Source organism: Eleutherodactylus coqui, chromosome 1 (genome assembly GCF_035609145.1).
Source record: "Eleutherodactylus coqui strain aEleCoq1 chromosome 1, aEleCoq1.hap1, whole genome shotgun sequence".
NCBI lineage: Eukaryota > Metazoa > Chordata > Amphibia > Anura > Eleutherodactylidae > Eleutherodactylus > Eleutherodactylus coqui.
This window is the reverse complement of record NC_089837.1, coordinates 532328910-532353764: the sequence shown is the minus strand read 5'-3', so window position 1 is coordinate 532353764 and position 24855 is coordinate 532328910. Positions and strand designations below refer to the sequence as shown.

The 24855-nt window shown below is 43.9% G+C and overlaps 2 protein-coding genes across 2 annotated transcripts; both read left to right on the top strand.

Moving 5' to 3' along the window:
* The first annotated feature begins 1920 nt into the window (after positions 1–1920).
* LOC136607269 (olfactory receptor 52E8-like) lies at positions 1921–2859 on the top strand. The gene has a single exon (XM_066589032.1). It carries the CDS (start codon positions 1921–1923, stop codon positions 2857–2859), a length of 939 nt encoding a protein of 312 aa, XP_066445129.1.
* A 20651-nt stretch (positions 2860–23510) lies between these two features.
* On the top strand, positions 23511–24446 carry LOC136615325 (olfactory receptor 52N2-like). The gene has a single exon (XM_066594160.1). The coding sequence runs from the start codon at positions 23511–23513 to the stop codon at positions 24444–24446; it is 936 nt and encodes a 311-aa protein (XP_066450257.1).
* The last annotated feature ends 409 nt before the right edge of the window (positions 24447–24855 follow it).

The following is a 24855-nucleotide window of genomic DNA, read 5'->3' as shown; positions in this document are numbered from 1 at the left end:
TCTGTGCTGCCTTAGGGATTATGGTCGATTTGTCTTCCGTTTTTTATCCCCAGTCCAATGGCCAACCAGACTCTTGAACAATATCTCTGCTGTTTCATTTCCTATCTCCAGGATGATTGGGTGGACTACTTGGCAACAGCAGAATGTGCCTATAATAACTCGAAGCATAGTTCAACATCTCAAAGTCCCCTTTTTGCCAACTAGGTCAACATCCGTTATTCATTGCCGATCTTCTAGTAAAAACTACCACTTGTACGGGTGATCACAGGCTGTCTATGTTGTGGGAGACTCAGGAGAAGCTAAAAGAGATGCTACGGGAAGTGCAGGCACATTATAAGGTGATCAAGTTAGTGATCAGGTTTGGCTATCCACTGTTCACCAGAAACCTGAGGATGCATTTGCCTTTTCCCAAATTGGGCCAAAAGTTTATTGGGCCTTTTTGGGTTGCCGCAGAGGCTGGTTAGGTTGCCTTCAGCCTGAAACTTTCTAGTGGGTTGAAGATACATCCCGTATTCCATGTAGCGCTGCTGAAGCCATTTGTTGATAACACCTTTCTAGGAAGAAATCAGCCACCTCCTCCACCGGTAATGGTGTAAGGGGAGTAGGAGTTTGTAGTAGAGAAGATCCTGGATTCAAGAAGGCACAGAGATAGACTGCAATATTTTGTGCAGTGGAAGGGGTACGGGCCAGAAGAAAACTCTTGGGAGCCAGAGCAAAATGTACATGCTCCGAGGCTAATGGGAGAGTTCCACAGAAGGGATCCAGGAAAACCAGCCTTGAAGGAGGTCATCCTTGAAGGAGGGAGCTACTGTCAGGGCTCAAACCCAGTAGCTCCTGTGTTCCAAACTGCAAATCTCCCTGCTGAGCTATCCAGCCGTCTCGACAGCTCCCCTGCTGGACTTAGCCATGTTTCTGTAATCCGAGTCAGGTTTCCTGTCCTGTCTCCACCCTGCTTCTGATTGGGCAAACTATAAAGCCTGGCCCTTCCACTGCACCATTGTGTGATTATTCTGCTTCCTGACAATAGTTTAATCTATCAATCTTATCCTCTATGTCTGTAAACTGTTACCATCTGTTGCCAACTCCTGGCTTCCCTCTGATAATGCTACCTGCTTGCTCACTTGTACCACAACCAATGCCACCTGTTACTGACTCCTGGCTTCCCCTGACAATGCTACCTGCTTGCTCCCTTGTACCGCAACCAATACCACTTGTTACTGACTCTTAGCATCCCCTGAAAACTCTACCTGCTTGCTCCCTTGTACCGCAACTAATACCACCTGTTACTGACTCCTGGCTTCCCCTGACAACGCTACCTGCTTGCTCCCTTGTACCGCAACCGATACCACCTGTTACTGATTCCTGGATTCCTCTGACTATGCTCTCTGTCTGCTTGGGTTACAATACAAGAGGCTCCATCCCAGAACCAGACAGTTAACGATCCCCATAGTCTCTACCTCTCATGCTGTTATAGCATCTATGTGTGCACACATTATATTGTGTTTAATCACTATTTTACCAGAATCATTCTGGGACAGCAAAGAAACAGGCATTCAGATACTCTCTGCCAATTGAACCAGGAGCAGTGCAGTGCAGCATGGGAAATGCAGGACAGTGAACTACTAGCAGAATGCTAGGTTTTCCACATGCCTCCTCGCTGATAGTGGACTGCAAATAGCAGAATAACAGAAAAATAGGGAAAGCCACTAGAAAACCAGAATTTACTGATATGAATCATGGTGAAAATAACAGTAAATAAGGGTAAGGAGAACCTGGAAGATTGTAGAAAATGTGTTAAAAACTCGGTTACACTTAAATGATTACCATAAAGTTGACATGTGGTTCTGCATTATACAATCATTGTGTCCATCATTGTTCTCTTTCCTCAGGAAGTAGACTTAGCTGCTGAATAATTCTTTGATGGAAGACTGGTCAAACCACAGCCGCATCGGCTTCAGTCACACAGAGTTTGTACTCCATGGGTTTCCTGGGATAATACACAGGAAACTGCTAATTATTCCTTTCCTCACTGTATACATTCTGCTCCTAATGGGGAACTTCACCATTGTCCACAGAATCCATGCGGAGAAGAGTCTTCAGTCTCCCATGTACTACCTCATCTCCATCCTCCTCCTCGCTAGCATTGCCTGCACAACTTCCATCACCCCAAAGTTCCTCCTGGGTTTGTCCTTTGGCTTGGATCGGATCAGTCGAGCTGGTTGCTTCATACAGATGTTCTCTATCTATTCCATCACTACATTCGAGTCTGGAATCATGCTCTCCATGGCTCTGGACAGGTATGTGGCGGTCTATAGACCTCTACGTTACAATGACATCATGACCAAGAGAACCCTTGTGCTGTTGACCTGTGTTTCTTGGGTCAGAAGTGCTTTCCTTGTGTCTCCGGTCGTTATATTGACTTTTTCTGCGCAGTTTTGCAGGTCCAATGTCATCCTGAGCTTTGTGTGTGAGAACATGGGGCTCCTGAGCTTAGCCTGCGGGGACATAACAAGACAGAAAATGGTGGGTCTCGCTGTGCGAAGTGTCATCACATTGGGTGACTTCAGTCTTCTGGTGCTGTCCTACTCCACCATACTCTACACAGCCATGAAGATTGCCACCAGCAAAAACCGTAACAAGGCCCTGAATACATGCGGAACACACCTGCTGGTGGCCATGCTTATATACTTGTGTACAATCATATCATCTATCATATACAGGATGCGAAGGTCCATGTCCATCGACATCCTCAATCTAGTCAGCGCTACCTACCTCATGGTGCCAGCCACAGTTAATCCTGTTATCTATGGATTAAGAGTCAAAGAGATCAGGAAATGTCTGAGGAAATCTTGGTTGTGATGTTCATGAGATCCATCTGTTTCCACTGACAACCAGTCTCTATATCATGTCTTAGAGGTAGTCACAGCCCCGCCCCCTGATGATGAAACCACTGATATAATGACATAGCAAACATCTATTAAGAATCATTCATTTATCTTACCAATGTGATAATTAACATATTGTTGTTATTGTCCTTCTGTCAGCTGTGTCCCCAGACTGATGAATACCTTGTACTTGCGTGATGGGAATTTCATAATAACATTGGTAATTAGCGATGCCCCCGGGGACAGGAGGCTGGTGCTCCACCTGTGCATCAATGATGATATTAAGCTTCTCGATACTCAGCGGTCACATTATTTACTGATGAGACGAGTCCAAGAAATCACATAGACTGCAGCCTGAATGGTCCCATGCTGGTAAGATCTACTGAGCTGTGGCTGATAGGATGAAATATGGTCTTCAGATGCTGCAGGAGGCACCACAAATGCTGAGAATTGCATTATAAATAATAATAAACTTTATTTGTATAGCGCCAACATATTCCACAGCGCTGTACAAATCAGAGGAAATACTCACAAAATAACATCCAGTAATAAACCGATGACCATCTTGAACAATAAGGGTGAGGGCCCTCGGCACAAGAGCTTATAGACTATAAGGAAGTATCCACATAGGCTACTATACATATATATATATACAGCCGTGTTAGTGTATAGACAGATAAGAGGTGCAGTGGGGTGTATGGGGGTGCAGTCAGAAGAAAGGGCTCAGGTTTACAAGGTTGGGGGGGAGGGTGTAGAAGTAAGGTAGATGAAGAAGAGGTTACTTTATGGAATGTGATCGGCCTCCCTAAAAGATGTGTTTTAGGGCACACTTGAAGCTGTGGACGTTGGGAATTAACCTGATTGTCTAGCGTAGCATGTTCTAGAGAACTGGTGCAGCAACTGCCACAGGCTGTAGATATTGGTGTAGTGACTGGAACAGGGGGGGTCATTAGTGTAGTGACTGGCGCAGTATGTAGGCATCAGTTTAGTGACTGGCAAAAGCTTTATGCAGCGATCCAGAGGTAGCCCGAGTGGGTGGTGTCAGTTTAAACTTGGTCACAGTGGCAGCTACTCTGACAGATATGGCAATTCACACGGCAGGTGGTTGGTAAGGGTCTCTGCGCAGTTTAGGTACTGACTGCTGATGTCTGTACATGATGCCAGTGCCTTCATATGAGGAAAACCTTACTGATGGTAATGAAATAATGAGATCAGTCCAATGGGATGCCAGTAAACTGAAGGCCTGCAGTTTACTATGTTATGTCAGGTCATAGGGACAGTTCACTCTGGTGGGTTTGGGAGCAATAATCACAACAGTTACATTGTTTAGGTACAATAAAGGTTTTCTCTTTATTTTGTCCGGGGTGTCAGCCACAGGCTGGAGGAGCTTGTGCAGGGTAGATTATATTCCAATGTCAGCTAACTGTGCAAGGGGAGGAAAGACTCACTATTATGATGGCCTCTCTCTCTGACTGGCTCCGATTTCCTTACTCAGGATGGAGGAGACACTCCACTACTCTCAATGCTTCCTCCCTCTATCTCTTCTGATGACACACTCACTGTCTCACCGCACTATATCCCTCTCCTGCTCTTGTCTTTGCATCTGCCCTCTTCTGCTCCCAATCTCTAACTCCCAACTGACAGCATACGCACACTTAAAATTGTTTTCCCATGCAGGCTCTGGTGTTGCTAAGCAACTAAAGCTCCAATCACTAAGCTGCAACTAAAGCACCAATCAGTAAGCTGTTGCTGGGATAGATATTTCAGGAATAACAGCTTCTATCACAGGTGCGGCCCCTCCTATGTCCCCTTGAGGCTCATAGTGAGATCCCAGGAACATATTAACTTTATTTGACTACTTTGTAGGACCCTCCAGGTTACTACATGTAGACATGGTGTGGTGACTGGCACAAGCTGTACCAGTGTAGTAACTAACACAGGGTGGAGACATCAGTGTAGTTACTGGCACAGCATGGAGGCATCAATGTAGTGATTAGTACAGGGTGGAGACATTAGTATAGTGATTACCACAGGGTGGAGACATTAGTCTAGTGACTGGCACAGGGTGGAGGCATCGATGTAGTGATTAGCACAGGGTGGAGGCATCCGTGTGGTGACTGGCACAAGCTGTACATATCAGTGTAGTAACTAACACAGGGGGGAGACATCAGTGTAGTGACTGGCACAGCATGGAGGCATTGGTTTATTGACTGGCACAGTGTGGAGGCATCGGTTTATTGACTGGCACAGCATGGAGGCATCGGTTTATTGACTGGCACAGTGTGGAGGCATCGGTGTAGTGACTTTCACAGGGTTCTGGCATTAAGGCAGTGACTGTCACAGAGTGGAGGCATTAGCGCAATGACTGGTACAGCTTGGAGGCATCAATGTAGTGATTAGTGGAGACATTAGTCTAGTGACTGGCACAGCGTGGAGGCATCGGTGTAGTGACTGGCACAGGGTGGAGACATCGGTGTAGTGATTAGCACAGGGTGGAGGCATCGGTGTAGTGATTAGCACAGGGTGGAGACATTAGTCTAGTGACTGGCACAGCATGGAGGCATCGGTGTAGTGATTAGCACAGGGTGGAGACATTAGTCTAGTGACTGGTACAGCGTGGAGGCATCGGTGTAGTGACTGGCACAGGGTGGAGGCATCGGTGTAGTGACTGGCACAGGGTGGAGGCATCGGTCTAGTGATTTGCACTGCATGGAGGCATCGGTGTAGTGATTAGCACAGGGTGGAGACATTAGTCTAGTGACTGGCACAGCATGCAGGCATCGGTTTAGTGATTAGCACAGGGTGGAGACATTAGTCTAGTGACTGGCACAGCGTGGAGGCATCGGTGTAGTGAATGGCACAGGGTAGAGACATCGGTGTAGTGATTAGCACAGGGTGGAGGCATCGGTGTAGTGATTTGCACAGCATGGAGGCATCAGTGTAGTGATTAGCACAGGGTGGAGGCATCGGTCTAGTGATTAGCACAGGGTGGAGACATTAGTCTAGTGACTGGCACAGCGTGGAGGCATCGGTGTACTGACTGGCACAGAATGGAGGCATCGGTGTAGTAATTAGCACAGGGTGGAGGCATCAATGTAGTGATTAGCACAGGGTGGCAACATCAGTGTATTGACTGGCATAGCGTGGTGGCATCGGTGTAGTGACTGGCACAGGTTGGAGGCATCGGTGTACTGATTAGCATAGGGTGGAGGCATCAATGTAGTGATTATCACAGGGTGGAAGCATGAGTGTAGTGACTGGTACAGTATGGAGGCATTGGTGTAGTGACTGGCACAGGCTGGAGGCATCGGTGTAGTGATTTGCACAGGGTGAAGGCATCGGTGTAGTCATTAGCACAGGGTGGAGGCATCGGTGTAGTGATTAGCCCAGGGTGGAGACATTAGTCTAGTGACTGGCACAGCGTGGAGGCATCGGTGTGTCGTGGATTTCCTTTTGCGTCCACGGCCTACTCAATTAGGAATGTTTACACCCTTTCCTGATTGGTTACAAATTGATAATGCGCATAAGAAGATTTCACATTGACACAGGTTCAGCATGTATAAGCTTCCTCAATTCTGCTTTAATGTTGGGCGCGCAGCCTCTTTTATAGAGTTTAACATATCCGCCCATCTGGGCAGGTCAAAGCTTACATAGATACAACGTATTGTTTAATTATTGGATAAGCATCTTGAAATTCTTCCATCCTCCGGTCATCTGTGATTGGCCATCAGGTGGTGGACGAGATGAGTGGGTTGTCTTGGACCCACGTGTGGTTCCTCCGATATGATTGGATATTACAGCTTGAACTATTAATTGCATAAATTTCCCGTGTTATTTGCATAATTTTCCAGTAAAACTGCTTGGGTTATTATTGCGGTATCTGAAAGCGGTACTGTTTCAGACTGCGGTTATTTATGTCTGATGTACCCCTGCTAGAGTTACTAACTGCTAGCTTTGTTTACAGAGTTTAGTAAGCGGAAAGTTTCATGATATGAGGAAGTAGATATATTGGATACATGAAAGAATATATATCTATATTCGTAGGAAAACAGACAACAATGGAAAAGTACTGTCATTTGGTATACAGAATGCTTAACATATAAAAACAGGTCCACTGTCCAGAAAATATAGATATATTGGATTTCCACTACAGGTGTAGTGACTGGCACAGGGTGGAGACATCGGTGTAGTGATTAGCACAGGGTGGAGGCATCGGTCAAGTGATTAGCACAGGGTGGAGACATTAGTCTAGTGACTGGCACAGCGTTGAGGCATCGGTGTAGTGATTAGCACAGGGTGGAGGCATCAATGTAGTGATTAGCACAGGGTGGCGACATCAGTGTAGTGACTGGCATAGCGTGCTGGCATCGGTGTAGTGACTGGCACAGGGTGGAGGCATCGGTGTACTGATTAGCACAGGGTGGAGGCATCGATGTAGTGATTATCACAGGGTGGAAGCATGAGTGTAGTGACTGGTACAGTATGGAGGCATTGGTGTAGTGACTGGCACAGGCTGGAGGCATCGGTGTAGTGACTGGCACAGCCTGGAGGCATCGGTGTAGTGATTTGCACAGGGTGAAGGCATCGGTGTAGTCATTAGCACAGGGTGGAGGCATCAGTGTAGTGATTTGCACAGGGTGGAGGCATCGGTGTAGTGATTTGCAGAGGGTGGAGGCATCGGTGTAGTGATTTGCAGAGGGTGGAGGCATCGGTGTAGTGATTAGCACAGGGTGGAGACATTAGTCTAGTGACTGACACAGCGTGGAGGCATCGGTGTAGTGACTGACACAGGGTAGATGCATCGGTCTAGTGATTAGCACAGGGTGGAGGCATCGGTGTAGTGACTGACACAGGGTAGATGCATCGGTCTAGTGATTAGCACAGGGTGGAGGCATCGGTGTAGTGACTGGCACAGGGTGGAGGCATTGGTGTAGTGACTGGCACAGGGTGGAGGCATCGGTGTAGTGACTGGCACAGGGTGGAGACATGAGTCTAGTGACTGGCACAGCGTGGAGGCATCGGTGTAGTGATTAGCACAGCGTTGAGACATTAGTCTAGTGACTGGCACAGCGTGGAGGCATTGGTGTAGTATAGACTGGCACAGGGTGGAAGCATCGGTGTAGTGATTAGCACAGGGTGGAGGTAACGGTGTAGTAATTAGCACAGGGTGGAGGCATCGGTGTACTGATTTGCACAGGGTGGAGGCTTCGGTGTAGTGATTTGCACAGGGTGGAGGCATCGGTGTAGTGATTTGCACAGGGTGGAGGCATCGGTGTACTGATTTGCACAGGGTGGAGGCATCGGTGTAGTGATTTGCACAGGGTGGAGGCATCGGTGTAGTGATTTGCACAGGGTGGAGGCATCGGTGTAGTGATTTGCACAGGGTGGAGGCATCGGTGTAGTGATTTGCACAGGGTGGAGGCATCGGTGTAGTGATTTGCACAGGATGGAGGCATCGGTGTAGTGATTTGCACAGGGTGGAGACATCGGTGTAGTGATTTGCACAGGGTGGAGACATCGGTGTAGTGATTTGCACAGGGTGGAGACATCGGTGTAGTGATTTGCACAGGGTGGAGGCATCGGTGTAGTGATTTGCACAGGGTGGGGGCATCGGTGTAGTAATTTGCACAGGATGGAGGCATCGGTGTAGTGATTTGCACAGGGTGGAGGCATCGGTGTAGTGATTTGCACAGGGTGGAGGCATCGGTGTAGTGATTTGCACAGGATGGAGGCATCGGTGTAGTGATTTGCACAGGGTGGAGGCATCGGTGTAGTGATTTGCACAAGATAGAGGCTGTCTTTTAGATGCGAGTTCTTAAAGCATTATAATCCTGTTGCGACCCTATTATCACTATAGACAGGTCCCTATTAAACAATAGACAGAAGACTCCAGGATCACGATGCAAAAACTGTCCCAGGGCGCCACCAACCATGTGACTGGTCTAAAGGTCCTTTTACACGCAAAGATAATCTTTTAAATTTTTGAAAGATTGGAAGACTTAGACCTCATGCCCACGGGAAAAATTAGGCCTGCGCGGATTTCTGCTGCGGATGCACTCTAATTATCTTTTTTTTTTTCATGTGGGAGATCAATTGAGATATGAGCGCTATGAGCTCCGCACACGTGTTCTGCGTTAAACTGGAGCATGTCGTGGTTTTTTTTTCCCACGCGTGAAATCCACAAATCACTTAAAATACCATCCGCGGCTATTTAATTAACCGCAGATGGTCAATGCATTCCTATGGGTTGCTGATTAGCGTTTTTTCTCCCGCGCAGATTTGCTAAATATAATTTTCTCGTGGACATGAGGCCTTAACGATGTATTTGCATGAAGTGTTAATGGCCATTAACACTTTATCATCTTTATTTGCATGTAAAAGGACCTCTAGGAGTTGTGTGCAGAGCCCAGCTTGTGTTTAAGCACACTCCCAGTTGTGCAAACAGATGGCGGCAGATTACATTGTTCTCCTTGCATCTAGTATAAACATGCTGCGGGGAGAACATCCTGCAGTCTATTGAAAGATGATCGAGCAGATATGTTCCATTTAAATGCATTTTGGTCTTTCAGAGGTGCGAACAATGGATTTTATGTGCAGTAAAATCCATCGTTCAAACGAATAGTACACTATGCCCGCGTTTGCATGTAAAGATTATCACTCATTTTTGGCCATTTGGATGAAATTTGAGTGATACTCATTGTGTGTAAAAGGGCCTTAATACTGGGTTCTTTGTAAGCGGCAGAGTGATCTGGGTGCAGCTGCTCCCTCTGTACCCTTACAGACACATCCCCAAAACCCTCATACTAAGTTAAAATTCAATCCTGAGCTTACTTCTACTTTTGTTAAAGCTCAATGGGTCGGCTCAGTTTCAGAGCTGGCGCATGAGGACGGGCAATCCGCGTAGTGCGCTATGGAGGCAGACCCCCGTACGCACACTCAGGATCTGGCCATGGAGTTCAGGGCTGCAGACCTGATTATGTGCCTCATCACAGATGGTGTCAGTACATGGAGCTGGTCACAATTAGCGTGCTGCAAGCGGTTTATTTACAGGGCCACCATCTGTTGCTCATCCAATCAGATGGGAGGTGATCACATGTGAAACATCTACCAAATGTCCCCCGAGGATGAAGGCTCTCCAGGGTTTTACTTGCCGTCCCTGTAGGGAACTCCGCTGTAACGAAGGCTTTTGGTGTCAGAGTCCTCGATGTTGCACGTACCCCGAGTGCCGCACCAAACAGTAATATATACAGGCCAGGGTGCCAAGCAATGGGGCAACGTTCCGGTGGCAGCAGAGCACTTGGGTATTCACATCGGGGCTACCCCATCATCCGAGCTGCAAGTCCTTGCTTCTAAAGGCCATGGGCCTGACTGTTATGTGGCCATACATGTGGGCCTAGGGTTGTCACCTGGCCTGTAAACCACCAGCTCTGCCAGTAATAAGGTTCCAAGGCCGGTGCTGCTATTTACTTGCCAGTAAAAAAATAAATGTTTCCCGGTGAGTACAGCCAGCCAGTAACCGAGGCTGTAAGTAGTTAACTCACCAAAGCAGCTCTACTCCGGCCTTCTGTGTGCAGGGACCCTGCTTCCTCTCCCAGTGTCTGCACTCTGTGCTGAACATACAGGAGTGCAGACACCGGGGGATGGAGCAGGGTCACTGCATACAGAAGCTGCAGCAGCCAAAACAGAGCTGCTTCAGTGAGTAAAACTAGACCACTAAGGGGGTACACAATTACTATTGGGGTGACAAGTACATTTTGGCCACTAAGGGGGAGCACCATTACTATTGTAGGTACTATTACTATTGGGGTCACTAAGGGGGCACACCATTACCATTGGGCCTCCATATTATTATTCAGGATGCTATCACTATTGGGGCTACTAAGTGGGAGCGCTATTACCACTGGAGCCACTAGGAGAGGGCGCTATTACTATAGAGGCCACTGAGAGGAAGCGCTAATACTACTGGGGCCACTGAGAGGTGAATGTTCCGTCATGATAAGCCCCACCCTATCTGCACTCACTGATCACACCATCTTTTACATTGCTCGAGATTTTTTTGCAACAAAGGTGGCAACCCTACGTGGACTGGATTCAGCACCCAGCAGGTAGCCAGTGCACCTCTCTATGATGCCTATGTCCTCTAGACATCCTCATGTGATCTCCACAGCCAATGGACAGTAGCATACAACATTCTATGAAAAAATATACAAAATGTAGTAATACATGACAGCCAGTAGAGGTCACCCTTACACCATCCTGAGTAACATCATCTGAGCCCCTTACATAACAATCATTATAGTAATTTTAAGAACCCTAACAGGGCCATACTAACGGAATTATGGACAACTTCCCTGAGCTCGTTACAGCACAAATCCATTATGGGGGCATCCCCCCTCTACACCAACCCTTTCTCAGCCGCTATTCCCATGGAAAGTTGTAGAATTAAAGCCATAATACAATGAGGTGCATGCGGCATGAACAACGCATTAAGTCATCCTAAAGGGTTCTCCAGGAGATAAGAGGGTGGTCCGTACCCACTTCATACAGGGCGAGTGTCAGCCAGGGTCGTAAATAAAGGTTCAGGGGACCTGGGTGCAAAAGTACAGCTGAAGACCCGTTCCCACAGCTGTACCGGTACCCATACCTAAACCTATACAGCTGCAAAGCAAATTTACATACATGATCTGCCCCTTGGCATGAGGTTTCCAAATAAGACTCATTTCCTGGACAGCATGAACATGGGTTTGTAGCTCCTTCGGCTGCGGCCAGGTATTATGCTGCATTTTTGAACCACAATAAAAATAAATTAATTAATTTAAAAAACTGCATATGAATTTAGACAAGGTGCGTGTTTATTTACACCCACATGTAGGTTTTTGATGTGTAAAGTGTGCAATCATGTACAGGAGATCCCCAGGTTATACCAGCATGCTCTATATCACTATATACAGCATATATAACAAACCAGCCGTACATATATAATTATATACATGAGATCCCCAGGTTATACCAGCATGCTCTATATCACTATATACAGGATATATAACTTAAACCAGCTGTATATATATAATTATATACAGGAGATACCCAGGTTATACCAGCATGCTCCATATCACTATATACAGGAGATGTGTAACTTATACCAGCTGTACATATATAATAATATACAGGAGATGCCCAGGTTATACCAGCATGCTCCATATTACTATATACAGGAGATGTACAACTTATACCAGCTGTACATATATAATAATATACAGGAGATGCCCAGGTTATACCAGCATGCTCCATATCACTATATACAGGAGATGTATAACTTATACCAGCTGTACATATATAATTATACACAGGAGATACCCAGGTTACACCAGCATGCTCCATATCACTATATACAGGAGATGTATCACTTATACCAGCTGTACATATATAATTATATACATGAGATACCCAGGTTATACCAGCATGCTCCATATCACTATATACAGGAGATGTATAACTTATACCAGCTGTACATATATAATTATATACATGAGATACCCAGGTTATACCAGTATGCTCCATATCACTATATACAGGGTGTATAACTTATACCAGCTGTACATATATAATAATATACAGGAGATCCCCAGGTTATACCAGCATGCTCCATATCACTATATACAGGAGATGTATAACTTATACCAGCTGTACATATATAATTATATACAGGAGATACCCAGGTTATACCAGCATGCTCCATATCACTATAGACAGGAGATGTATAACTTATACCAGCTGTACATATATAATTATATACAGGAGATACCCAGGTTATACCAGCATGCTCCATATCACTATATACAGGAGATGTATAACTTACACCAGCTGTACATATATAATTATATACATGAGATACCCAGGTTATACCAGTATGCTCCATATCACTATATACAGGGTGTATAACTTATACCAGCTGTACAATTATTATTATACACAGGAGATCCCCAGGTTATACCAGCATGCTCCATATCACTATATGCAGGAAATGTATCACTTATACCAGCTGTACATATATAATTATATATAGGAGATCCCCAGGTTATACCAGCATGGTCTAAATCACTATATACAGGAGATGTATAACTTATACCAGCTGTACATATATACTTATATACAGGAGATACCCAGGTTAAACTAGCATGCTCCATATCACTATATACAGTATGTATAACATATACCAGCTGTACAAATAATTATATACAGGGGATACCAAGGTTATACCAGCATGGTCAATATCACTATATACAGGGAGATGTATTACTTATACCAGCTGTACATATATAATTACATACAGGAAATGCCCAGGTTATACCAGCATGCTCCATATCACTATATACAGGGGATGTATACCTTATACCAGCTCTACATATATAATTATATACAGGAGATCCCCAGGTTATACCAGCATGCTCCATATCACTATATACAGGATGTATAACTTATACCAGCTGTACATATATAATTATATACAGGAGATACCCAGGTTATACCAGCATGCTCCATATCACTATATACAGGAGATGTATAACTTATACAAGCTGTACATATATAATTATATACAGGAGATGTCCAGGTTATACCAGCATGCTCCATGTCACTATATAGAGGAGATGCATAACGTATACCAGCTGTACATATATAATTATACACAGGAGATACCCAGGTTATACCAGCATGCTACATATCACTATATACAGGATATATAACTTATACCAGCTGTACATATATAATTATACACAGGAGATACCCAGGTTATACCAGCATGCTCCATATCACTATATACAGGATGTATAACTTATACCAGCTGTACATATATAATTATATACAGGAGATACCCAGGTTATACCAGCATGCTCCATATCACTATATACAGGTGATGTATAACTTATACCAGCTGTACATATATAATTATATACAGGAGATACCCAGGTTATACCAGCATGCTCCATATCACTATATTAAGGGGATGTATAACTTATACCAGCTATACATATATAATTATATGCAGGAGATACCCAGGTTATACCAGCATGCTCCATATCACTATATACAGGAGATGTATAACTTATACCAACTGTACATATATAATTATATACATGCGATACCCAAGTTATACCAGCATGCTCCATATCACTATATACAGGAGATGTATGACTTATACCAGCTGTACATATATAATTATATATAGGAGATACCCAGGTTATACCAGCATGCTCCATATCACTATATACAGGATGTATAACTTATACCAGCTGTACATTTATAATTATATACAGGGGATACCCAGGTTATACCAGCATGCTCCATATCACCATATATAGGGGGTGTATAACTTATACCAGCTTAACATATATAATTATATACAGGAGATACCCAGGTTATACCAGCATGCTCCATATCACTATATACAGGGGGATGTATAACGTATATCAGCTGTACATATAAAAATATATACAGGGGATACCCAGGTTATACCAGCATGCTCCATATCACTATATACAGGATGTATAATTTATACCAGCCGTACATATATAATTATATACAGGAGATACACAGGTTATACCAGCATGCTCCATATCACTATATACAGGTGATGTATAACTTATACCAGCAGTACATATATAATTATAAACAGGAGATACCCAGGTTATACCAGCATGCTCCATATCACTATATAGAGGAGATGTATAACTTATACCAGCAGTACATATATAATTATACACAGGAGATACCCAGGTTATACCAGCATGCTCCATATCACTATATACAGGAGATGTATAACTTATACCAGCTGTACATATATAATTATATACAGGAGATACACAGGTTATACCAGCATGCTCCGTATCACTATATACAGGAGATGTATAACTTATACCAGCTGTACATATATAATTATATACAGGAGATACCCAGGTTATACCAGCATGCTCCATGTCACTATATAGAGGAGATGCATAACTTATACCAGCTGTACATATATAATTATATACAGGAGATACCCAGGTTATACCAGCATGCTCCATGTCACTATATAGAGGAGATGCATAACTTATACCAGCTGTACATATATAATTATACACAGGAGATACCCAAATTATACCAGCATGCTCCATATCACTATATACAGGATGTATAACTTATACCAGCTGTACATATATAATTATACACAGGAGATACCCAAGTTATACCAGCATGCTCCATATCACTATATACAGGATGTATAACTTATACCAGCTGTACATATATAATTATATACAGGAGATACCCAGGTTATACCAGCATGCTCCATATCACTATATACAGGATGTATAACTTATACCAGCTGTACATATATAATTATATACAGGAGATACCCAGGTTATACCAGCATGCTCCATATCACTATATAGAGGAGATGTATAACTTATACCAGCAGTACATATATAATTATACACAGGAGATACCCAAATTATACCAGCATGCTCCATATCACTATATACAGGAGATGTATAACTTATACCAGCTGTACATATATAATTATATACAGGAGATACACAGGTTATACCAGCATGCTCCGTATCACTATATACAGGAGATGTATAACTTATACCAGCTGTACATATATAATAATATACAAGAGATACCCAGGTTATACCAGCATGCTCCATATCACTATAAACAGGTGATGTATAACTTATACCAGCAGTACATATATAATTATATACCGGAGACACCCAGGTTATACCAGCATGCTCCATATCACTATATACAGCTGATGTATAACTTATACCAAATGTACATATATAATTATATACAGGCGATACCCAAGTTATACCAGCATGCTCCATATCACTATATACAGGAGATGTATAACTTATACCAGCTGTACATATATAATAATATACAGGAGATACCCAGGTTATACCAGCATGCTCCATATCACTATATACAGGGGGATGTATAACGTATATCAGCTGTACATATAAAAATATATACAGGGGATACCCGGGTTTTACCAGCATGCTCCATATCACTATATACAGGATGTATAATTTATACCAGCCGTACATATATAATTATATACAGGAGATACACAGGTTATACCAGCATGCTCCATATCACTATATACAGGTGATGTATAACTTATACCAGCAGTACATATATAATTATATACAGGAGATACCCAGGTTATACCAGCATGCTCCATATCACTATATACAGGAGATGTATAACTTATACCAGCAGTACATATATAATTATACACAGGAGATACCCAGGTTATACCAGCATGTTCCATATCACTATATACAGGAGATGTATAACTTATACCAGCTGTAGATATATATAATTATATACAGGAGATACACAGGTTATACCAGCATGCTCCGTATCACTATATACAGGAGATGTATAACTTATACCAGCTGTACATATATAATAATATACAAGAGATACCCAGGTTATACCAGCATGCTCCATATCACTATATACAGGTGATGTATAACTTATACCAGCAGTACATATATAATTATATACAGGAGATACCCAGGTTATACCAGCATGCTCCATATCACTATATACAGGAGATTTATAACTTATACCAGCTGTACATATATAATTATATACAGGAGATACCCAGGTTATACCAGCATGCTCCATATCACTATATACAGGAGATGTATAACTTATACCAGCTGTACATATATAATTATACACAGGAGATACCCAGGTTATACCAGCATGCTCCATATCACTATATACAGGAGATGTATAACTTATACCAGCTGTACATATATAATTATATACAGGAGATACCCAGGTTATACCAGCATGGTCCATGCCACTATATAGAGGAGATGCATAACTTATACCAGCTGTACATATATAATTATATACAGGAGATACCCAGGTTATACCAGCATGGTCCATGCCACTATATAGAGGAGATGCATAACTTATACCAGCTGTACATATATAATTATATACAGGAGATACCCAGGTTATACCAGCATGCTCCATATCACTATATACAGGGGATGTATAACTTATACCAGCTGTACATATATAATTATATACAGGAGATACCCAGGTTATACCAGCATGCTCCATATCACTATATATAGGGGATGTATAACTTATACCAGCTGTACATATATAATTTTATACAGGAGATACCCAGGTTTTACCAGCATGCTCCATATCACTATATATAGGGGATGTATAGCTTCTACCAGCTGTACATATATAATTATATACAGGAGATACCCAGGTTATATCAGCATGCTCCATATTACTATATACAGGGGGATGTACTGTATAACGTATATCAGCTGTACATATATAATTATATACAGGAGATACCCAAGTTACACCAGCATGCTCCATATCACTATATACAGGATGTATAACTTATACCAGCTGTACATATATAATTATATACAGGAGATCCCCATGTTATATCTGCATGCTCCATATCACTATATACAGGTGATGTATAACTTATACCAACTGTACATATATAATTATATACAGGCGATACCCAAGTTATACCAGCATGCTCCATATCACTATATACAGGATGTATAATTTATACCAGCTGTACATATATAATTATATACAGGAGATCCCCAGGTTATACCAGCATGCGCCATATCACTATATACAGGGGGATGCATAACGTATATCAGCTGTACATATAAAAATATATACAGGGGATACCCAGGTTATACCAGCATGCTCCATATCACTATATACAGGATGTATAATTTATACCAGCTGTACATATATAATTATATACAGGAGATACCCAGGTTATACCAGCATGCTCCATGTCACTATATAGAGGAGATGCATAACTTATACCAGCTGTACATATATAATTATACACAGGAGATACCCAGGTAATACCAGCATGCTCCATATCACTATATACAGGATATATAACTTATACCAGCTGTACATATATAATCATATACAGGAGATAACCAGGTTATTGCAGCATGACCCATATCACTATATACAGGATGTATAACTTATACCAGCTGTACATATATAATTATATACAGGAGATCCCCAGGTTATACCAGCATGCTCCATATCACTATATACAGGTGATGTATAACTTATACCAACTGTACATGTATAATTATATACAGGCGATACCCAGGTTATACCAGCATGCTCCATATCACTATATACAGGGGGATGTATATCGTATATCAGCTGTACATATATAAATATATACAGGAGATACCCAGGTTATACCAGCATGCTCCATATCACTATATACAGGATGTATAACATATACCAGCTGTACATATATAATTATATACAGGAGATACCCAGGTTATACCAGCATGCTCCATATCACTATATACAGGATGTATAACATATACCAGCTGTACATATATAATTATATACAGGAGATACCCTGGTTATACCAGCATGCTCCATATCACTATATACAGGGGGATGTATAACGTATATCAGCTGTACATATGTAAATATATACAGGAGATACCCAAGTTACACCAGCATGCTCCATATCACTATATACAGGATGTATAACTTATACCAGCTGTACATATATAATTATATACAGGTTATGCCTATCATGGTGTTCTCGTGGCATGACTTCATAGTTCAAATCCCATGTGGGGACTAAAAAATGTAAAAATAAGTTTAAAAAAATGTCAATTTGAATGGAAGTGATCCTCAGCACTGGCCATGGACATCTACAGTAAACATACTGCAGCCCCTTCATTCTCAAGAGCATTGGGGATCCTCGACAACAAACCCTGAAGCACAATACGTCATCACTTGACTCCCCCCCCCCCTTCCAGTTTTTTGGTTTTGATTCTCCCAGTTGTGTGATGTCCATGCCAGTATTAGCTTTGACAGTATCCACCATCATGTTCTTTGGCGGCCAGGTTTCCTTTGCCACTGATCTCTACAGATCTTTCTAGCAACTCTGCTGACATTACATGGCCAAAATCCGTGAGCCTAAGCCCAATCATCTAGTGTTCCATGAGCCTGAGCCAGGTCACCTTGTGCTCTGTGAGCCTGAGCCCAGTTAACTTATGCTCTGTGAGCCTGAACCTGGTGATCTTTTGCTTCATGAGCTTGAGTCTGGTCATCTAGTGCTCCTTGAGCCTGAGCTGCTCATTTAGTGCTCTGTGGGCCTGAGCCTGATCATTCAGTGCTGCGTAGGCCTGAACCCGGTCATCTTGCGGGCTATGAGCCAGAGCCCGGTCATCTTGGCCTCCATGAGCCTGAGCTAGGTTATCCGGGCCTCCTTGTGCAGCATCCCATAAGGAGACCCTGGGCACCTGACATACGTGGGGAGCTGGGAGGATATAGTGCTGACGTGTCACGGTGGCACTTACTAGACTCCTTCCTGGAGGGACACACGCAGCCAGGGCCAGAGTAACACTGCAGGCAACCTGGGACAGCTCTAGGCTATGGAATGCCTATTAAGCAGGATAACAGGGGTTGTAGTGGTCATGGGTGACGTCACCATTCCTTCACACACCAGTGTGACCCTCGGTGGAGAATAAAATCAGCCACAGACAGTTCTGAGTACCACGGGTCTCTAGGAACGGTTAGAGCCCGGCATGAACTTTACTTGAATACTTGAAAACAGATAATACAAGGCAGTTCAAATAAAGACTTTACAGTGCAGGCAAATGACTTCTGAACATAATAGCTCCACACTATGTTCAGAAGTCTCATAAGCTCAAAGATGCACATGTGTGAACAAAGATTATTATCTTGCCATACCTCCACCGTGACTTGAAGAGGCGTGGGTGTGACAATTAAAGTGTGTACCTCTACGCTGTGATCCAAGCTCAAGACGGCTGCGTAGGAAACTTAGACGATTAGAGAGTACCTCTGCGCTGGCCTGGAGAAGAAGCAGTTACTCACAAATGCTCTCTCACTCTTGGGGACTCACTCCATGTAATTCCAGCACACAAGCAGCACGGGAAATCTCTCCTCTTCTTCCATCTTCACCACAAGGAGGCTGAAGGTGCCTCCATGTGGCTCTGTGTTAGCTGGAACTCAGGTGGCAGGCAAGATGAAGGACCTGCTACTCCAGAAGATGGAACTCTTTTCCCGCTCTCAATCACTCCTATTTATACCTTCTCTCATACCACATAACATGACAGACTTGATACATTTACATGCAGGCTTTGGATTTTATTTAGAGTTAATCTGTCAAGCACCGCAGCTGTGCAACACACATACTGGAAATGACAGGACAGCTTTGCACAGAGCATCAACACAGGACATACATGTATGACATTTATGGGGGAGACCAGGATGATGTACTGGGTCACCACACTTGAGCATGAGCCTGGTCATCTAGTGCTCCGTGAGCCTGAGCCCGGTATTCTAGTGCTCTGTGAGCCTCAGTCCAGTATTCTAGTGCTCTGTGAGCCTGAGCCCAGTCATCTTTTCTTCTGTGAGCCTGAGCCTGGTCATCTTGTTCTCTGTGAGCCTGAGTCCGGTATTTTAGTGCTCCGTGAGCCTGAGCCCGGTATTCTAGTCCTCCATGAGCCCGAGCCCGGTCATATTGGCCTCCAGTGATATAATTGGGTCTTATACGATTCAGGACCTCTCTGTTTGTTACTCTCACATCCAGGCGATACACAGCAGCTTTCACCAGCGAAACACATCAATCCTCCTCCTATCAGCTTCCCTCACAGTCCAGCTCTCACATCCATACTTGGCTATGGATGAAAATGATGGTTTGCTTATCCTACATTTAGTTACTATGCCGATATCCTTACTTTTCCAGATTTTGTCCATGTTTATCCTCGCACTTTGCCCCAGTGCTATCCTATGTTATATCACTAAGGGCTCCGGCACACTTGCGTTTTCTTCCACGTTTTTTTAATGCTATTGTCAATGGGACTTTCTAATTTAAAAACGTATCGCAAGTTTGTGCTCTGCAATTTTTGTGCGATGCGTTTTTAACATTAGAAAGTCCCATTGACAATCGCATGAAAAAAACGCGGAAGAAAAACGCCAGTGGGTATTCACTCTTAGGGCTGACACCCACTGGCGTTTTTTTCTCTCTTGCGCTGTGAGAGCAAGTGAACACATTCACCTTGCAGCGCAAAAAAGACGCCAGGATATCGCCAGTGTTTTTAATGGGGCCAGCGCTAGCCCCATTGAAAAGATAGGGAGAATATTGCGGACTTCCGCCACAGCTGTCACAGTTGTCACAGCTATGGTAGGAGTTTCCTTCATCCCTGCGGTGACCGCAAGGATGAAGGAATCCTCTGCCACAGCTGTCACAGCTGTCACAGCTGTGGCAGAAGTGCAGCATGCTTTCCCATTGCTTTCAATGGGATCGGCGCTGCTGCCAGTCCCATTGAAAGCAGTGGTTTGTGGCAACCCTGCAGTATGATTTTCAGGGAAGGTCTTGAAATATAAGCCCTTCCCTGAAAATCATCATTAACTGGTGAAGAAAAAAAAAATTACTCACCTCTTTGCAGCTCAGACGCGTCCTCCAGCAAGCTCTCCGACACTGCTGTCCAGCACTTTCAGCAGGCGGGGATTTAAAAATCCCCGCCTCCTGAAAGGGCTGTGCTGATTGGCTGAGCGCTCAGCCAATTACAGTTAGCGCTTAGCTATTCATTCACGAATAGTGCTGAAAGTGTTGGACAGCAGTGTCAGGGAGCCAGCTGGAGGACGCGTATGAGCGGTGGAGAGGTGAGTCATTTTTTTTATTTTTTTTTTTACCAGTTAATGATGATTTTCAGGGAAGGGCTTATATTTCAAGTGAGCTCCGTGAGCCTGAGCCCGATCCCCGCGGGGATGAAGGAAACTCCTGCCACAGCTGTCATAGCTGTGACACCTGTAGCAGAAGTCCACGGTATTCTCCTTATTTTTTAATGGGGCTAGCGCTGCTGCCACTGGCCCCATTGAAAGCACTGACGATATCCCGGCATTTTTCTGGCGCTGCGAGGCGTGTGTTTTCACTTGCTTTCGCAGCGCAAGAGAGAAAAAAAAAACACCTGTGGGTATTCACCCTTACATAGATTCTCCAGCCTGGTCAATTTTTGGACCAAGGAAGATGACGTCTCGCCACATTCTATGACCTAATTGTCCATTTTGATCTGAATTTGGCCATTTTTTGCAGTTGTCATTATTTTCGTCTTCTTTACATTCAGGCAGAGGCCCATTCTGTCGCTTTCAGCATTAATCTTCCATATCAGCGGCTTCAGACCGGCTTCTGTTGCTGCAGTCAGAGTTGTGCCATCCGCAGAACAGAGATTATTTATATTTTTTCTCTCCTATTCTCACCCCGGTTTCCAATCCGTCTCGGCCCATTTTACGCATGATCACTTCCACATATAAGCTAAGCAAGCAGGTTAAGAGGATGCAGCCCTGTCGGACGCCTCTGCCGATCCCAAACCAATCTGTGTCCCCATACTGTGTTCTCACAGGGGCTTCCTGATTGGTATAAAGTGATTTTATCAGCCTGACTAGATGTGCCGATAGCCCAGCTCTTGTAGGGGGCGCCATAGATTGTCATGGCCGATGAAGCACATGTAGATATTCTTTTGGTATGCTCCTGCTTTTTCCACAGTCCATCGCAGGTTTGCAATATGGTCACAGGTGCCGCATCCTCTGAGTCACCAGTTTTTGGTAGAGGAATGTAGACAGATATTTTCTAGTCTTGTACCCATTGTGTGGATGCCCCTACTGCCTGGCACAGCGTGGTGATGGTTTTCACTGGTACTGGCAGCACTAGCTCTGCCTGTATGTTATCTATGCCCAGGGCTTTATTTTTTGCTAGTTGTTTCTTTGCCATAACCACTTCTGGCTCCATAATGGAGGCCCCGAGTCCACCAGCTCCACCTCATGCAATGGTCCAGGTATGTGGCTGCAGGCATATAGTTCCTCTGAGTCCCTCTGGATGCGTCTCTGATGTGTCAAGCAGTTCGAATCGAAATTTTAGAGGTGTCGAATTTCCTGAGTGCAGCTCCTTCCTTAATGCTACAGAATTTAATCTTGATCTTCACTGCAGGGCGTTCATGACCCGTGCCGCAGTCGGCGCCAGGAAAGGTTTTTATTGCAATGACTGAACTTCGCCAACGATGATGACACAGGATGTAATCAATCTGACTTGGATGGAGGCCATTGGGGATGTCCACGTGGGCAGTCGGCGTTTGGGTTGCATAAACCATGTGTTTGCTATCCTCAGCCAATTTTCTCGGCAGGACTGTACCAGGTGATCACCCGCTTCATTTCTTTCCCCAAGCCCAAATCTTCCTGTGATGGCTGCTTCTGGCTGGCTGCTGACTTTGGAATGGAAATCGCCCATAATGTAAATGATGTAATAATGAGATCTACTTATCACTAATTAGTTTGTAATCTCTGCTTGGAACCTTTACAATCTACTTCCCAAGTTTTATTGTAGATTGCATTCTAAAAACCTGATGAGTTTCCCTTTAAGCCCGTGTAGTCTCCTTATGTATCTTGTATATATAGTATTTGCAGCGGAGCTGAATACATTATGCGACACGTCCACAACGCTTACAGCTTCTCTTTCCTCTATCTTCACCTTTGGCATACAGGTTGGACATGAGTTAAATGGATCTTCTGTCACAAAACCAAACCTCAACCCTGCCGCACACAGAATTTGTCCTGAGAGGGTTCCCCGGAATTTCGGCATTGAGGGAGCTTCTTGCTGTCCCGTTTTTCAGTATCTATGTGTTGATCTTGGCTGGGAATCTGATTATCATTTACAGGATCTTGGTGGAAAAGAGCTTGCACTCCCCCATGTATTACCTCATCTCTCTCCTCTTTGCTGTGAACATCTCATGTACCACCGCCATCATCCCCAGCACTCTGATGGCGCTGGTGTGTGGCATGGACCGCATCTCTCTAGGTGGCTGCCTCTTCCAGATGTTCTTCATGTACACCATGGTCATGTTTGAGTCCAATGTGCTGCTGCTGATGGCGCTGGACCGTTACATGGCAATCTGCAGGCCTCTGCATTACCACAACATCATGACCAGCCGCCTGCTGCTCCAGCTCTCCTTCTTGGGCTTCATTGAATGTAGCCTCTTGGTATCTCCTATAATTATTGTAGCCTCCAAGGTTCAATTCTGCTCCTCCTTCATCCTGGACTTTGTCTGTGAGAATATGGTTCTTTTGAACCTTGGGTGTGGGAATATGCATAAGATTCAAATTGTTGGTCTGATGGTGAGGATCCTGGTCACTGCTATGGACATCACTCTTCTGCTGGTCTCTTACTCCAGCATCCTCTATACAGCCATGAATATAGTGACCGGTAAGGCTTGCCACAAGACGCTCCACACCTGTGGGACTCATTTGTGTGTTGTTGTCTTGAATTATTCATGTGGGTTACTGTCCTCCATCGCATACAGGATGCCAATCTCCATCAACCTCCAGAACCTCACCAGCGCCATATACTACCTCTTCCCAGCAACCATCCATCCACTGATATATGGCTACAGGGTGAAGGAAATCCAGCTGTGCCTAATAAAATCTTGGAAGAGATGACAATCAGAATGTGATCAGATTTTATTCATTTGCTGATTTGCATGAAATCCTACAGAAGCGATGGGTGCGATCCTTGAGCTGCAGTCACAATACTGCTGTACATCAAGTCTTATACTAGCTTTTCCTGCATCTGATTATTGTACAGTACCTGGTATAAAGACTACTAGATGGGGTACATGGTCATGGCTAGCAGTTAATGGAAGGGTTAGATGCTAGAGGGGTTGGTGTCTAAAGTTTTTGGATTAGAGTTAGGGTCTATAACAGGGGTACTGAAATACTTTCCTAGGCCCGCTATTAGGTGAAGGTCTGAGCTGAGTACAAACACCTAGGCTAGAGTGTGGTCTAGTAGTGCTCTGGGGTGGGTCTAGTGGTGCTCTGGGGTGGGTCTAGTGGTGCTTCCGGGTGGGTC